General features: G+C 44.0%; 1 protein-coding gene across 2 annotated transcripts in view; it reads left to right on the forward strand.

Annotated features, from left to right (window-relative positions):
- Positions 1 to 559: 559 nt before the first annotated feature.
- HAP1 (huntingtin associated protein 1) overlaps positions 560 to 16,898 on the forward strand; it is a 93,783-nt gene continuing 77,444 nt past the window's right edge. Inside the window, exon 1 of one of the 2 annotated variants that reach the window (XM_040330990.1) lies at positions 560 to 843. In XM_040330990.1, the coding sequence (XP_040186924.1) occupies positions 824 to 843 (20 nt within the window). In that variant the 5' untranslated portion in view covers positions 560 to 823. The remainder of the gene's footprint in view (positions 844 to 16,898) is intronic. The other variant, XM_040330988.1, reaches the window with a different exon arrangement.

Consider the following 16,898-nt stretch of genomic DNA (forward strand, 5'->3'; position numbering starts at 1 on the left):
AAGTGTATTTCGGTAATATTTCTTTAGTATATTGCTTATTTTCCTTGATGAAGATTTTGTCATATCAGGAATGAAATGAAGAGATAGGTGTTTTAAAGTTATAAGTACATCTTGGAACTTAAGGTTGACCATACAAGGACATGTTAAGAACAGATGTAATCCTCTTCCACTCTCCACTCTAAGCCTTTCCTGGATGTTTCATATTGGAGAAGCAATTGTGGAATTTTTCTATAGGAAGTTCTGCCCATCCCCCACATCCTGTGTTTTACAGACCCCAGAAGGAATTTGTGACGTCGGAAAGGAACTTAAGTTGAGCTATATGAAGAGGCCCTTCTATGAACTGGCCAATAAAAGACTCACAAGGGTGATGGGGAGGGATTGATGGGTGTGTATTTTGTGACATCATGAAGTCAATAAATCTAAGAGGAGAAGGCCGCCTCCCTCTCCTCTTTCATTATTTTACTACATTCTCTGTGTGTGCATCTGTCTGTTCTTCTCTTCTCTCATCTTCCTGCTGTGCACTTCAGCTCCAGACCACAAGAAGCTGTGTGTGTGTGTGTGTGTGTGTGTGTGTGTGTTCGTTTGTCTTTGCTTATTTCCACAGATTATAGCAGTGAATCATTACAAATCTAAGTCACCCCCTGTGTGCTCAGCCTGGGCTCCTCCTCCTCTATTCTCACACATTTCAATTGATAGCAGCCGTCTGCTCCTCTCAGTCACTTCACACAGCTTGCAGCATCCAGGTGTGGGGACACTACGGAGATGATGTAACAGGGACACCGAGTGGGCTGACTGGGGTACCAGCAACAGGACTTCACCCACCATGCACTACAAGATTCTCAGGTCAGTGGGAAAGTTTGATGCATGATTGACACATTACAATTCACTACTGTAACTAACAGTATATGTCTATACAGGCTACCGCCTGATCATCATGATTCTTCTTTATGGGTTAGTCCATCCTAAAGTGATATTCCAGATTTTGGTAGATGCCGGGAAGTTTAAACACGTGTTGGCCTTTTGTGTCTCTCTATTGCTGAGGTCGATGTGCTCTGCACACCTGCCGTGCCCATTATGAGGGGCTCTCACTATCCCTGCTGGATCAATTATTTTATGTGATAGAATGGGCGTTTTCTGAATGTAGAGGGCCTGTATGTACCATCATAAGTTTGGCTCCCCTTTCTCAAGACTCTACACTATGCCACTGGGTGCTGTGGACACATAAAAGCATTCAGCGTATACAGGGCTGCTGTTAGAAATTACGGGGCCCCATCCAGCTTACCAGGCAGGGCCACCCCAATATATCAAAAAAAAATTCACAAAAAATACACAAAAATCTTTATTAGCGGACACAAACACAGCAGGGAACCTGTGTGAAATAGCCCTTTTTTTATATTTTTTTACATAAAAAAATTAAATTTAAAAATCTTATTTTACAATGTTTAAATTTTTTTTACATTTAATTATTTTACAGGACAGGGAAGTTGACAGTGCCATGGGGTGGGGGCGATGGGGGTGGGTGCGGCACAGTAAAAGGAGGGCACCCATGGGGGAGGGGGGGATCAAATGCAAGAAAAACAGGGGGAGGGTTTGGTGCGGGGGGGGAGCAATTACAGAAATGATGCCTTGTGTCTCTCCCTGCAGCAGCTGAAAGCCAGCGCAGGGAGAGACACACTCTCGCCCAACCACACTGATTCCTCCTGCTGTTCAGGCCCCCCTGTGTGCCTGGGCCCCCTACAGGAGGACTGGTGGTCCCCCCCTATCAGCGGCCCTGAGCTTATATGAGGCCAGAGGCGGCTACCCTGAGTGCAAATTATCTATATCCAGGCTTGGTCAGAGGTACGGATCACATGTAACCACTCATGTAAGCAGTTACCTGTGATCAGCACCGACCATTGATTTGCACCCAATAAATAAATGTGCTCCTCAGGCTGCACATTATTATTGGGATTTAATAGGTTTTATTAATACCTTTTATTACTTGGAATTCTATGTGAGGACTATGATGGACTATGGTGTAAAAACCTATGTACATCTTTTCTTCCTGTATTGTAATTGTACTGTCCTCTACATTGTAAAGTGTTGCATAAACTGTTGGGGGCTATATAAATCCTGTATAATAATAATATGTGTGTACTTCTTTAGCATATTATTGGCACAGCACCTTCGTCTTTTAGAGAGGAGGCGCAGTACATGCATACACGGGTCTCCTTTGGCTCAGTTCACACCTATGCAGTTTGCTTTGATCCGTTTTTGCAGCTTTTTGCGGTGTGTTTTTTTATTTTTTTGGCCCAATTTGTTCAGATTTAAAAAAAAAAACGCAAACCGCACTACATGCCTTTCTGCAGTTTCTTTATTGAAGTCTAATGAACCAAAAATGCACCATTTTGCATTTAAAAAAAAAACCCTGACCCTTTCCCAAAACGCAGTGGCTGAAAAAAAAACCATAGATGTTAGTGTTTCCAATAGCAAACCATGTTAAATGGACTGTAGTGTGTTTCTGCAAAAAGCACTAAAAACATAGGTGTGAACCAGGCCTGGGCTGCAGTCGCAAGTGACCGGAGCGACCGCAGATCAAGCGATGGCATTGTGGTAAGGTGTGCTTTTTTGTCAGGTTCATATCGAGTATTTGGTGGGCCCTCTTCCCCTTGAGGTCCATGTGCACTGTACACATTGAGGACATGCCAGTGTCACAGGACCTGGAACACATGAAGGTGAGTGGGAAAGGCAGACAGAAAAGTCGTTTTTAGAGCAGCCAGTCCTAAATGCAGCCAGGGACTGCTGCAGCCCACCATGCTGCACTTATAACTAAATATCAGTTTGGGCAGAGTCGCCTTTTAAACGGCTCTAGTCCCTTTTGGAAGGGATTTGAACAACAACCAGGGACACCATAACGTTTCTGTAAGTTACATACACAAAGGATAAGTAGTAATGTGTAAGCTTCTGTGAGATCGCCTCTCAGCCTGGCTGTTCATATCTGAGCTGATGTCCTTCCGCCACAGTTCTTTGGCTCCTTAGAATATATGTGCACACTGATATGTCCAGCATTTGGAGAATCGTGGATCCTGGTTACCTTTCCTGCTTAATTGAATGGTTTTGCACATTCATAGGGGCATTAATGGAAACATTTAAGCTAAACAAAAAATGTGATCTGCTGACTTTTATCTGTTACATTGTTTTCAGTTCTCTTTGTGGACAACAGAAAACCTCCTCCCTATGCTCCGGAGATGGAGAGGGGAAGAGATGTTCTTTAGCTCTAATGCCGCGTACACACGGTCGTTTTTCGTCATGAAAAAAAATGTCATTTTTCAGCATGTCCAAAAAACGACGTTTTTCCAACTTCATCATTAAAAACGATGTTGCCCACACACCATCGTTTTTGAAAAATGATGAGCAAAGCGCGGTGACGTACAACACGTACGATGGCACTCCAAAGGGGAAGTTCTATTCGCCTTTGGGCTGCTTTTAGCTGATTCCTTGTTAGTAAAAGACGATTTGCGCTTTTTTGTCTGTTACAGCGTGATGAATGTGCTTACTCCATTATGAATGGTAGTTTTACCTGAACGAGCGCTCCCGTCTCATAACTTGCTTCTGGGCATGCGCGGGTTTAAAACGTCGTTTTTGCCCACACACGATCATTTTTTACAACACGAAAAATGAAATTTTGAAGCCGAAAAACGTTGTGAAGCCCACACACGGTCATTTTAAATGACGTTTTTAAAAATGTCTTTTTTTCATGCCGAAAAATTATCGTGTGTACACGGCATAACACTTTCTGTCAGAGTGACAGCTCCCCTATAGAGCAGTGAATGAGCGTAGTCACAAGGACAGAAAGTCTGTTACTGATGGGATCACTAGGTCAGAACAAAGGAAAGACCTTAAAAAAAAAAAGAAAACAAATGCAGTCGCCACATCTAAGGACTGGTAAGCTGCAATGTGTGCCATTTTTGTTCTTGGGTTTAGATAAAGTTTTAACACGGGTTCACACTGAGCTGCGGGAGTTTTGACTGAACTCGCAAGACGGTCCCGATTTTGGCGGCTATTTCACAGACATCTGTACGGGTTTCTGCACAGATGTCACTAGAAATCACACCCTAAAATCGCAAAAGGTAGTACAGAAACGATTTGAAATCGGTGCGGCGCTGCAAATGCAGCATTGCACCGATTAGGACAGTGCCATTGCCCCCGATTTGACATGCGATTTGACCGTTGCAGGTACTATACATCTGATGCAGGTATTTGGAATCGGTTATCCAGAACTGCAGGGGGTTAAAATTCATGAATTTAGATACACTTTAGGTTCCCTCCATTTTTAAGATGAGGTCAGTGAACATTTCATCATACAGGTGTATTTTTTCTCAACTGCCTGAATGAACACCCCCACCAGGTATAGTGGGCAAAGTCCATGTTTGGTGGCTAAGCCAATTTATCGGTAGATCGGATATTCAAAAAACGGCTAATCCGGGTCTCTGCGATGGTTAATGATTAACATGGCTTGTCATGGTTCTTCCATAATGTAGAAGCCTAAGCAGAAGATTGCAGTTAGCCCATTATATCCTCCTGATAGTACAACAAAGTCTACCCTGTGTAGATGTCCAAAAGCTCTGAGGCTGTTGCTGGGTGCCGCCATCTTGGATGCAATGTTGGTAGTCTGAGCAGACTCAGAGCTTCCACTCGGGTGACATTGTATAGTATTCCTAAAATATAACTTATTGAACGTAAAACCTGCTGCAAGTTAGCATTTTATATACTTGATTGTTTTTCTGTGCTTTTGCCCTGTTTCACATTGGTGCGATTTGACATGTCAGTGGCAATGGCACCGTCCTAATCAGTGCAGCGCTGCATTTGTGGCACCACACCGATTTAGGGTGCGATTTACAATGACATCTGTGCAGAAATCGCAGCCAAAATCAGGACTGACATGCGGGAGTGAAATCGTGCGCGTTCAGGTGAAACGTCCACAGCTCAGTGTGAACCTGGGCTTAAAGCGGGAGTTCACCCGAAAAACAATTTTTAACATTAGATTGAGGCTCATTTTGTCTAGGGGAATCGGGTGTTTTTTTTTAAATCGAAGCAGTACTTACCGTTTTAGAGAGACCTTCTCCGCCGCTTCCGGATATGGGCTGCGGGACTGGGCGTTCCTATTTGATTGACAGGCTTCCGACGGTCGCATACATCGCGTCACGAGTAGCCGAAAGAAGCCGAACGCCGGTGCACCTGCGCACCGACGTTCGGCTACTTTCGGAAAATCGTGACGCGATGTATGCGACCGTCGAAAGCCTGTCAATCAAATAGGAATGCCCAGTCCCGCAGCCCATATCCGGAAGCGGCGGAGAAGATCTCTCTAAAACGGTAAGTACAGCTTCGATTTAAAAAAAAACACCCGATTCCCCTAGACAAAATGAGCCTCAATCTAATGTTAAAAATTAAGTTTTTGGGTGAACCTCCATTTTAACCTGTTATTTTTTAAGTTGGTGACACGGTTGTTTATTTACTAAAGGCAAATCCACTTTGCACTACAAGTGCGCTTGGAAGTGCAGTCGCTGTAGATCTGAGGGGGACATGCAAGGAAAATAAAAAACATGATTGGATGATAAAATCAGCAGAGCTTTCCCTCAGATTTACAGCGACTGCACTTCCAAGTGCACTTGTAGTGCAGAGTGGATAATTTACCTTTAGTAAATCAACCCCAGAGTTTCTTTAAATAAGAACAAAGAGGAAATCCCTGGAGTCTGCACCTTAAACCACCGTTCACATTGGGCCGATTAGACATGTCAAATCGCATGCCAAATCGGAGACTATTGCCGGCAACAGCACCGTCCGCATTGGTGCGATGCCACACCGATTCCCAAAAGTAGTTCCTGCACTACTTATGGTGAATTATGGGATGGTTTTCAATAGATATCTGTGCATGAACCCGCACAGATGTCTTTCAAATCGCCTCCGAACTTGCACTAAAATGTGAGTTTGAAATCGTGCGAGTTCAGCTGAACCCGTAAGCTTGTAGTCACCGGTAGCAGCTCTCAAAAAATCCTGACACAATGGGCCAGATCCTCAAACGAATTACGCCGGCGTATCTATGGATACGCCACGTAATTTCAAAGTTCCCGCGTCGTATCTCTGTTTTGTATCCACAAAACAAGATACGACGGAATCTGGGCTCGATCCGACAGGCTTACGTCTTAGTACGCCGTCGGATCGTAGGTGCATATTTACGCTGGCCGCTAGGTGGCGTTTCCGTCGAATTCCGCGTTGAGTATGCAAATTAGCTAGATACGGCGATCCACGAACGTATGTCCGGCCGGCACATTTTTTTACGTCGTTTGCGTTCGGCTTTTTCCGGCGTATAGTTACCCCTGCTATATGAGGCGTATCCTATGTTAAGTATGGCCGTCATTCCCGCGTCGAATTTTGAAAATGTTACATCGTTTGCGCAAGTCGTTCACGAATAGGGATTTGCGTAGAATGACGTCACCGTCGTAAGCATTGGCTTGTTCCGGTTTATTTTTGAGCATGCGCACTGGGATACCCCCACGGACGGCGCATGTGCCGTTAAAAAAAAATGTAATTCACGTTGGGTCACGACGTATTAACATAAAACACGCCCCCATCACATATATTTGAATTGCGCGCCCTTATGCCGGGAGAATTGCGCTACGCCGCCGTAACTTTAGAGGCAAATGCTTTGTGAATACAGCATTTGCCTCTCAAAGTTGCGGCGGCTTAGCGTTACTAGGATACGCTACGCCTGCATAAAAATACGATCCGCTACGTGGATCTGGCCCTATGCCTTTAATTATTTTCCACCTGAACTGAATCTGTAGTTTGTACGATTCATCTGAGTTTGTCTTTCTTGTCACAACCCTTTTACCCCCAGGGGGAACCCTTGGATTCATTTTCAGATCTTGGGGAATTCTTGCTAAAACCAATCCATTGGGGATCAGTGGGAAAAAATGCCTCTTACATTGCTGTCTAGTGGGAATAATGTTCACACTATCGCGACTTCCCAGCTCGACTTCGGCACGACTTGCATACAACTTCTTTAGCAGAAGTCAATGCAAGTTATGCCGAAGTCAGACCAAAAGTAGTGCATGAAACGCAAGGACTCAAGTCGCTCTTATTAGAATGGTTCCATTGCACGTAATGGGGCACGACTTGTCATGTGACGTGCTCAGTGTGAGCGCATGTCTCGGTAGTGTGAACCGGCGCTAAAAGATTTAGCTGGCCCTGGAGGGGTATACAGGTGCCATTAACTCAATGTACCTCTAGAAACTTCTGGAACTTTTTTAATCAAGAAAACCTTAAATAGGCATCTGTAAAGAAGGTCATGGTTGAGGTTATTTGGTCAGCTTTATAATCTAACCTTGCTCTGTCTCTTGTATGGAAAACTTTATTGAGAATCTGTCACTTTTCCCATTCAGGTTAAAATATTGGGTTCTCCTTGTTAGGCGTACAGACGAGCGGACATGTCCGATGAAAACGGTCCGCGGACCGTTTTCATCAGACATGTCCGCTGGGATCATTTGGTCTGATGGCTGTACACACCATTAGACCAAATTCCCCGCGGACAGACGACGCGGTGACGTGACGGCGACGATGACGCGGCGACGTGCGCGCACCGGGAAGGTCAAATACTTCCACGCATGCGTCGAATCACTTCGACGTCATGCGCGGGTTTTTTGGGCCAGCGGACATGTCCGATGAGTCTTACTGACCATCGGACATGTCCGGCGGACGGACAGGCTTCCAGCGGACATGTTTCTTAGCATGCTAAGAAACATTTGTCGGCTGGAAACCTGTCCGGTCGGCCGGAAAATTGTCCGGTCGGCCCTACACACGACCGAACATGTCTGCTGAAACTGGTCCGACAGACCAGTTTCAGCGGACATGTTCGTCGTTTGTACGAGGCCTTAGCGTTTCCAATCACCTTTTTCCATTAAAAAACCTGTCTCTAGTCCACGAGTAAGTCTAGGTTCACACTCGGCTGCGGGGGTGAAGCTGTGCGAGTTCAGCTGAATTTCATTTTCGGCTGCGATTACAGAGACATCTGTGCAGGTTTTTGCACAGATGTCAGTGTAAATCCGGTGCCGAAATTGCAAAAAGTAGTACAGAAACTACTTTTTGAAGTCGGTGCAGCGCTGCACATGTGGCGTCGCACCGATTTAGGATGGTGCCATAGCTGGCAAATTACACTGATTTGACATGCGATTCGACATGTCAAATCGCACCAGTGTGAACCAGGGCTAAGATTCAGATGACGCTGAGTGGTGAAATTTACACAAGCCTAATTCCCCTTTTCCTCCTTACTTTAAAGTCCTGGCGATTAGAAAGAAAACAAAAGGCTTCCTCCATAACCAGAAATACTGGTTATTTTTCAGTGCTTCAATAAGTAGTAGGCAGGGGGCAGCATAGTTAAGTGGGTTTCCTATCAAGAGAACCTGTCTCCTTGCCATGAATAAGTAAAGTGACAGGTAATGATCAGAGACGGCAACATCTATGTTACTGTCATGATAAGTTAACTTTACAAATTGTGTCATGTCCCTTACTTTTTATGGCTGGAAGACCACAATATCATTATGTATTACAGGAGCTATAGAAAACTGACTGTGTGCTCTCAGATGGGTGTGAAAAGCTTGCCTGATCACGTTAAATCCCAGCCATGCACTACGTGAATAATCAAATAATGGGAATGTATTGGCCCAATACATCCAATCAGCTGCAACCACTGTTCAGGTACTCTGACAGCCACTGGTGCCAGCGGTCAGAATACAATAGCCACATTTGGAGATTCCTCCATCCACACTATACAGCACAGATGGATGTATCTATTCGTTCTTAGTTCAGCCTGTGTTTTTTTTTTTTTGCTTTGAGTGTGTATGACCAGCTTTACTCTCCTTCATTCTCCCCCTCTCTTCATTGAGCTAAATATGTATACTTAGGGGTGCTAACACACTCATATTTTAGACCACTGCCTAGGCCAATGGTGGTCAACTTGAAAATTATGGAGGTTCTCATGTATGGACCCTGGCACTTCAAAAGGGCTGCTCCCATCCAAGAGCAAGCCATTGTCCGTTTTCTATTGCATTTGAAGTGCATTGCATGGAATTGCATTCAAAATTGTTGGGATACAATGCACCTCAACACCCATAAATGTTGATCCTGCTGTAATTTGTACCTTAAATGCTGAAAACAAATTGTCGGTAAAATTAGCCCCTTCATTGGCATCAGTTGCTGCAGTAATAATCCCCTGCATTGCTGTCGGTGATCGCAATAATAATCTCCAGCATTGGCCTCAGTGACTGCAATAATAATCTCCAGCATTGGCCTCAGTGACTGCAATAATAATCTCCAGCATTGGCCTCAGTGACTGCAATAATAATCTCCAGCATTGGCCTCAGTGACTGCAATAATAATCTCCAGCATTGGCCTCAGTGACTGCAATAATAATCTCCAGCATTGGCCTCAGTGACTGCAATAATAATCTCCAGCATTGGCCTCAGTGACTGCAATAATAATCTCCAGCATTGGCCTCAGTGACTGCAATAATAATCTCCAGCAAATGTGCTAGTTGGCTGCATGCAGCTCATGGACTACGTTGGGCACCAAAGAGTGTTTGAATTGTACTGACAAAGTTGACTTCCGTCCCATGTCTATGGTTACCTTTCTGTATACAAGCTTTGGTATGTTTACTTGTAGAGCATTAAAGAGCGATGTTTTCCTCATTAGGGATGGTGAGAATTGTCTCAGGGTGGAATTGAAGTGACAGTCACAATAAATATATGTCCTGTAACCAATCAGAGCCCATCTGTCCAAACTGTTATATGTTGTTCTAGTATACATCAAGTGACAAGGACAGAAGTGTCATAAGCACGCTGTCACAAACAACTGGCCCATTGGACATCTTTGAAGACTCTGATCTCTTTTATCTGAGATTAAGTAAGCAAACAGTTGGGGATCTCTTTGAGAAAATGGACTGTTGAGTTCTTGGTTCTAATCTGGTGTCCCTTTGTTGTCCTTGTTTGTTCTCTGGATAAACATTAACTTCAGCACAGCAGTAAAGGGAAAAGGACGTCTTCTTTTGTCTGCTAGATTACCGGTGCCCTCTGACTCCCCTTCCAGAGGAAGGAACCTTCTCCCTCTTTGTTGCTACTTTTAAGCAGGTTGTTTAATTTGTTACTAATTAATCATTAACTGACAAAAAGTCAAATCACCTGGACCCCTTTAGAAACCATATAATACCCTATTTTGGTGGGTGCAAGGCAGCCGAGGAAGCTCAATTATTTTGGTTAAGGTAGCCCTTTTAGTGAAAATTCTAAATAAACTTAATTTACCAATCTTGAACTAGGATTCCCCATAGACCAGACACTATACCAGCAGCTTGCTGTGGGGACACTTGTGCGTGCTCGCTCCTGAGCCAGCTCTGTGTCCATAAGACACAGAGAGAGTGGCTTGGCCCTGCCCCCCACTTCTGCCTCGCTGGCTGTGATTGACAGCAGCGGGAGTCAATGGCTCATGCTACTGTATCTCAGCCAATCACTAGGGAGAGACCCAGGAGAGCCTTGGGTCCTCGTGCACATGGCTGGATCGAGATCGAGCTTAGGTAAGTATTGGGGGTGCTGGGGGCTGAGGTGGGAAGCTGCACACTGAATGCATGGAGGTAAATATTGGAGGGGGGGGGGGGGGGCTGAACACTGAATGCATGGAAGTAAATAACCCTCAGCCTTTACAACCACTTTAACTGCGCCCTCACTCGATCCAGCAGTGTGCCCATCTGTAGCGACTCTTCTTGCCCTCACAGGCTTTGCTGAGGCAGTGGGAGCTATTGGGGCTGGAGATGGGGCCAAGCCGTGCTGTCTGTTTCTATGGACGCAGGCAGCATGGCTTGGGATTGAGTCTGCAGATGTGCCACGATAGGAAGCGGCTTCTTTGGTGGCAAACCAAGAACAAGAGCAGCCGAGAGTGCTGGCGGGGGACCCCAGAAGAGGAGAATTGGGGCCTCTCTGTGCAATTCTGTTGCAGAGAGCAGGTAAGTATACTCATTTATTATTTAAAAAAAAAAAAAAAAACAATACAAAAAACGTAAACTTTACACTCACTTTAATCCTGGCATACTGGGTGTCCGGGTTGGGCCCTCCTTAGAAATCTGTGTGCAAACTGACTGCTTGTTGTATGATCAGACAATTTGACTAATTTACAATATGATAATTACTTCTCAAAGCAGCCGTGCATTGCAGCCAATCAGCCTTTATCTTTAGCTTGTTTAGTTAGAAAATTAACAACATAAGCTGATTGGTTGCCATACTGCTGCAGTTTTGATAAATGATCTTCCTTGTGTTTTAAAGTGGACCTGTATTCCAATATCAACACAGAAGTACATCACTTGCTATACCATCTATATCCATTGCTGCACTTAGTTTGGCGCCCCCTATTGTTTGTTCTCGGCTCCACAGGTCTATTCACTGATCTTTCTCCGTAATTGTGGAACCCTATCGTGCCAACTTTCCCACCAGAGGCGGCATGATGTTGATGAGCATATGTTTTTATCTGCCACATGTGAGTTGCCAATTGTCTTTATTCACAATAAATATGTAATATGCCACACTGGCGCCCTCCCGTTCTCTTTACGTTAACAGTTTTGCTGGCATAAGAACAAAGAATTATGAACTGAAATCCATAACTTTCCTAGAGAAGATGCTGCTTCAGGCTCTCTCCAGTGCCAGTTGCCAGAGAGGGTTAGATGACCTTCAGGAGCAACACATGGCCAATTGTCTAGTCAGCCTTTCTCAACCTTTTTAACACAGAGGAACCCTTGAAATATTTGTGTTCTCAGGGAACCCCCTGCTAAATATTACTATGTCTACAACTCATGATATATTAGTTTGATGGTCATTGAGAAGAATGCTTGTTACCATTGTGGTCATTGGGAAGAATTACCCTCTTATAGATAACTAAAAAGATCAATGGTGTCAGTGGGAACTTATCTGAGAGGCAGAAATTGCTCATTCCTCAAGGAACCCCTTGCAACCTCCGGAGGAACCCTACGTATTTAGTCATCTAACCAGCACTGGAGTTCGTATTAAATAACATTTTTCCAGATAAGGTAGCATTTCAGTTCTCCTTATTTGTCTTAATTTACCCGTCCCATTTTCATTTTGATGACATTTTTAATGGATGCCTCTATGACCTAAAAGGAACACCTACAGCCATAACAAGATTTCCACTCTTTGGGTTGAGTGAAGACATGGCTCCCCAAATCAACACAGACTGTGGAAACTTCACACTGGACTTAAAGCATCTTGCAGTGTGTGCCTCTCCATTCTTCCTCCATACTCCGGCTCCTTGGTTTCCAAATGAGATACAAAATTTGCTCTCATCAGAAAAGAGGACTTTGGACCACTGAGCAACAGACCAGGTGTGTTTTTCTTTAGCCCAGGTAAGATGCTTCTGACGTTGTTTGTTGTTCAGGAGGCTTGACAAGAGGAATACGACATCTGAAGCCCATGTCCAGGACCAGTCTGTGTGTGGTGGCTCTTGATGCACTGACTCCAGCCTCAGTCCACTCCTTGTGAAAATCCCCAACACTTATGAATGGCCTTTTCCTGACAATCCTCTCCAGGCCGCGGTCATCACTGCTGCTTGTGCACCTTTTTCTTCCACACTTTTCCCTTCCACATAACTTTCTATTAATCTGCTTTGATACAGCACTTTGGGAACATCCAACTTCTTTTGCAATTACCTTTTTGAGGCTTTCCCTCCTCATGGGGGGTGTCAATGATGGTTTTCTGCACAACTGTCAGGTCAGCAGTCTTTCCCATGATTGTGATTCCTACTGAACCAAACTGAGAGACCATTTAAAGGCTCAGGAACCCTTTGCACGTGTTATGGCTTAATTAGCTGATTAGAGTGGGACACTTTGAGCCTAGAATATTCCACCTTTTCACAATATTCACATTTTCTGAGATTGTGGATTTGGGGTTTTCATGAGCTGTAAGCCATAATCATCACAATTATGACAAATCACGGCTTGAACTATCTTGCTTTGCATGTAATGAGTCTCATATAGTAGTTTCACCTTTCAAGTTGCATTAGTGAAATAAATGAACTTTAGCAAGATATTCTAATTTTCAGCTGTATACTCTTACCGAACAGAGTGGACGTACATGCCGGCGTCAGTGGTTCAATCAAACTTGTATCAGCCAAAGTCTGGAACTCCAAAACTACACCGGACTGGATGGTACTGAAACCCGGTTGAGGATCAATCCGACGATGAATAATGGATAAAAGGTGTTCTCATCCGAACCAGTATTGGAGTAATGGAAAACAAGAAAGGCTCCATATGGTGCACGTCAAAAAGGGGGATTTATTATAAAAAGTACATACATCAAATCACAGATGTGTACTAAATTGTGATCACAACATTAAAAGCAATGTAGGGAGCAATATAAATGCGATCCCGACGCGTTTCATCTCAAACCTACTTCAACTGGGGCATGATATATTATTATTCCTTCTGTACGCATTAATATTTTTAGTCTACAGATCTTCAATTATATGATGTTTCTTTGAAAGTTTTTTAGCGCTACACTGTGTTTTCACATATCTGTTTATATGAAGAGTATCCCCAAAACCTTGTTTTTTTCTTTCTTGGTCACATTCTCGGTCACATTGGCTGGTTGATGGTCACAGAAGTTGTTGGCAACTTGGACTCTGATCTTCAGTGCCAGCGGATGATGGGGGTGACTTTCTCATATTGAGCCTTGTACTCCATTAGTGCCGGCTTTGGGCAGACCGACAGCAAATACCGAATTGTCTCATTCTATTGCCTGCAGAATTGATACTTTGGTCTCTCTCTCTCTCTCTCTCTCTCTCTACATATGTATATAACTTGTGTACCCATGTAACAAGACAAAAATGGAAATTTAAGAATTAATAGTGGTAAACCAGAACATTGTTACTGTTTACAATATCTAAATTAGACTTGTAATGACATTTATAGGTTGATATATAATTAATGCCAAAGTGTTTTATATCCTTGTTATTAGTCCTGGTGAAAGGGATGAAAAATGTGTTGACTCCTTTAACCTTCAACAAACATTGCAACTTCATAAAGGTTGCCATAGTGTAGAGCAGGGGCGGACTGACAACTCATGGGGCCCCCGGGCAATAGAAGATTATGGGGCCCCTGGGCTTACAGATGGCCACCAAGCCAGGAGGCAGTGCAGAGGCGGGGCAGCTAAAATCTCGGAATTTTCACATCAAAAGCATGTCGGTTTCACACATATCAGGGACAGATGTAAAAAAAACATAGATTTTTAAATACTGTCCCTGGTTTTACTGAGCCTGGCAACCCTGATTGGGCCCTCTAGTGGCATGGGGCCCTCGGGCAGTGCCCGAGTGACTCAATGGTCAGTCCGCCCCTGGTGTAGAGCAGGGGTTCTCAACATTTTTGAGAACAAGGTCCAGTAAAATGTTAAAAAAAAGACTTCCATGTCCCAGCAGTAAAGAATAAAGTTTATAATTGTACATTAAACCTATCGGAATGCAAAACATGCGCTGAAATGCTGGAAGGCTCTGAATGGGGCTGGGTGTTGGTGTATGGGGGCTGGGGTTATGGCGAGAGGTAGGGGACTCTGGAGCTAACTTAGTGGCCCTGTAGGGGATAGGGTTTCTGGAAGAGCCTGGGAAGCACTGTGGGATACAATTTGTGATTGGGGGCTGGAGGCTCTGCAGCAGGCTGGGGGGCACTGTGGGATACAACTTGTGATTGGGGGCTGGAGGCTCTGCAGCAGTTACTTTAGCATTCAACAAGTGTGGGTGTGTGAGATTCCTGCGTTTCCTGCCATGGCTCCTTCCTCTGACCCCTCGCGTCACTATGGGACTCAGGGGACTCGGATGAATGTACTGCAGCACGTGACCTGGGACCCAGACTGACACTCCCAGAAGCGTTGAATGCTGCAGAGTCTGACAGAGGCTGCAGTGCTGCAATAGAGGTCAAGGCCAGGCCTAGTACACACTTCTTCTCCAGAAAGGATCTTTCAGCTGTAGTTTTTTAGAACTCAACAAAGTTACTTTACAATATGACTTGTGCTGATAAGTGCAGCAATCTCTCAATTTGACATGTTGTTTGTCACTGTGCTTTTTTATTAAATACTTTTTGACCTTGGCATTCACTTCTTTGGAAAAAAAAAATAAAAAATTATTTTCATTGTGCAAATTGTAACCTGACCCCAAGATGTAATCCTGTTGTAATAATACTATGTAGTTAGAATGGTGGTGTAATGCTGACATCTAGTGTACAAACAGTATTACTACATGTCAACATTTATTCCATTAGTGTTCATGAAGACACTGTAGAGAATATTTAAAAACGTTGTCCCTTTTAGTGCTAGTTCACAACAGACGCAGTGTCGTTCAGTTCCGTGCGCTTTTTTTCTGCACAAAATGCATGCACAGTGTTTTCCATGTATTCCAATAGCTCTAGTTCACACCATGCAGTCAGTTTCCGGTGAAAGATTATTAGACCCCTTTCACACCGGCGACATTTTTCAGGAGCTTTAGCGTTAAAAAAAGTGCATGAAAGAAGCTGCATCTGCAATCCCAATGTGAAAGCCAGAGTACTTTCACACTAAATCACCTGAAAAACACCCCAGTGTGAAAGGGGTCTTAGCGTTAAAAAAAGCGCATGTAAAGCGCCTGAAAGAAGCTGCATCTGCAATCCCAATGTGAAAGCCTGAGTCCTGCAAGCAGCTTCTTTGCAGCGCTTTAGGAGCGTTGAATACACCGTTCCCAAAGCCCCCTTCCCATTGACAGAGCTTTTTTGTAACGCCAAAGTGCCTGAAACACGCCCTAGTGTGAAAGGGGTCTTAGTGGCATTTTACCAGTGTTTTTCGGGTGCTGGCAGTGTGAAAGGGCACTCAGGCTTTCACATTGGAATTGCAGATGGGGCTTTTTTCAGGCGCTTTACAGGCTTTTTTTTTTTAACGCCAAAGCACCTGAAAAATGCCCCAGTGTGAAAGGGGTCTTAACCACTTCATTACTGGGCACTTAAACCCCCTTCGTGTCCAGACCAATTTTCAGCTTTCAGCGCTGACGCATTTTGAATGACAATTGCGCGGTCATACAACACTGTACCCAAATTATATTTTTATCATTTTTTCCCCACACATAGAGCTTTCTTTTGGTGGTATTTGATCATCTCTGCGATTTTTATTTTTTGCGCTATAAATAGAAAAAGACAGAAAATGTTGAAAAAAAAAACACAATATTTTTTACTTTTTGTTATAATAATATCCCATTTTTAAAAAAAAAAATGTTCCTCGGTTTAGGCCGATACGTATTCTTATACATATTTTTATTTAAAAGAATCGCAATAAGCGTTTATTGATTGGTTTGCGCAAAAGTTATAGCGCCTACAAAATAGGGGATGGATTTATGATTTATTTTTTATTTTTTACTAGTAATGGCAGCGATCTGCGATTTTTTTTTTTTTTTTTTTTTGTCAGGGCTGCGATATTGCGGCGGACGTATCGGACACTTTTGACACAATTTTGCGACCATTCACATTTATACAGCGATCAGTGCTATAAAAATGCACTAATTACTGTATAAATGTGACTGGCAGTGAAGGGGTTAACACTAGGGGGTGAGGAAGGGGTTAAATGTGTAGCCTGGGTGTGTTCTAACTGTGTGGGGGGGAGGTGACCGATGCTGTGTCCCTATGTAAAGGGACACAGATCGGTCTCCTCTCCTCTGACAGCACGTGGAGCTCTGTGTTTACACACAGAGCTCCACGTCCCTGCTGTGTTCCCACCGATCGCGTGTACCCGGCGGACATCGCGGCCGCCAGGTACACGCATCGGCTTCCCAGCGATGCGCCGGGACAGTGTTTACCCGCTGCG

Source organism: Rana temporaria, chromosome 12 (assembly GCF_905171775.1).
Source record: "Rana temporaria chromosome 12, aRanTem1.1, whole genome shotgun sequence".
NCBI classification, from domain to species: Eukaryota; Metazoa; Chordata; class Amphibia; order Anura; family Ranidae; genus Rana; species Rana temporaria.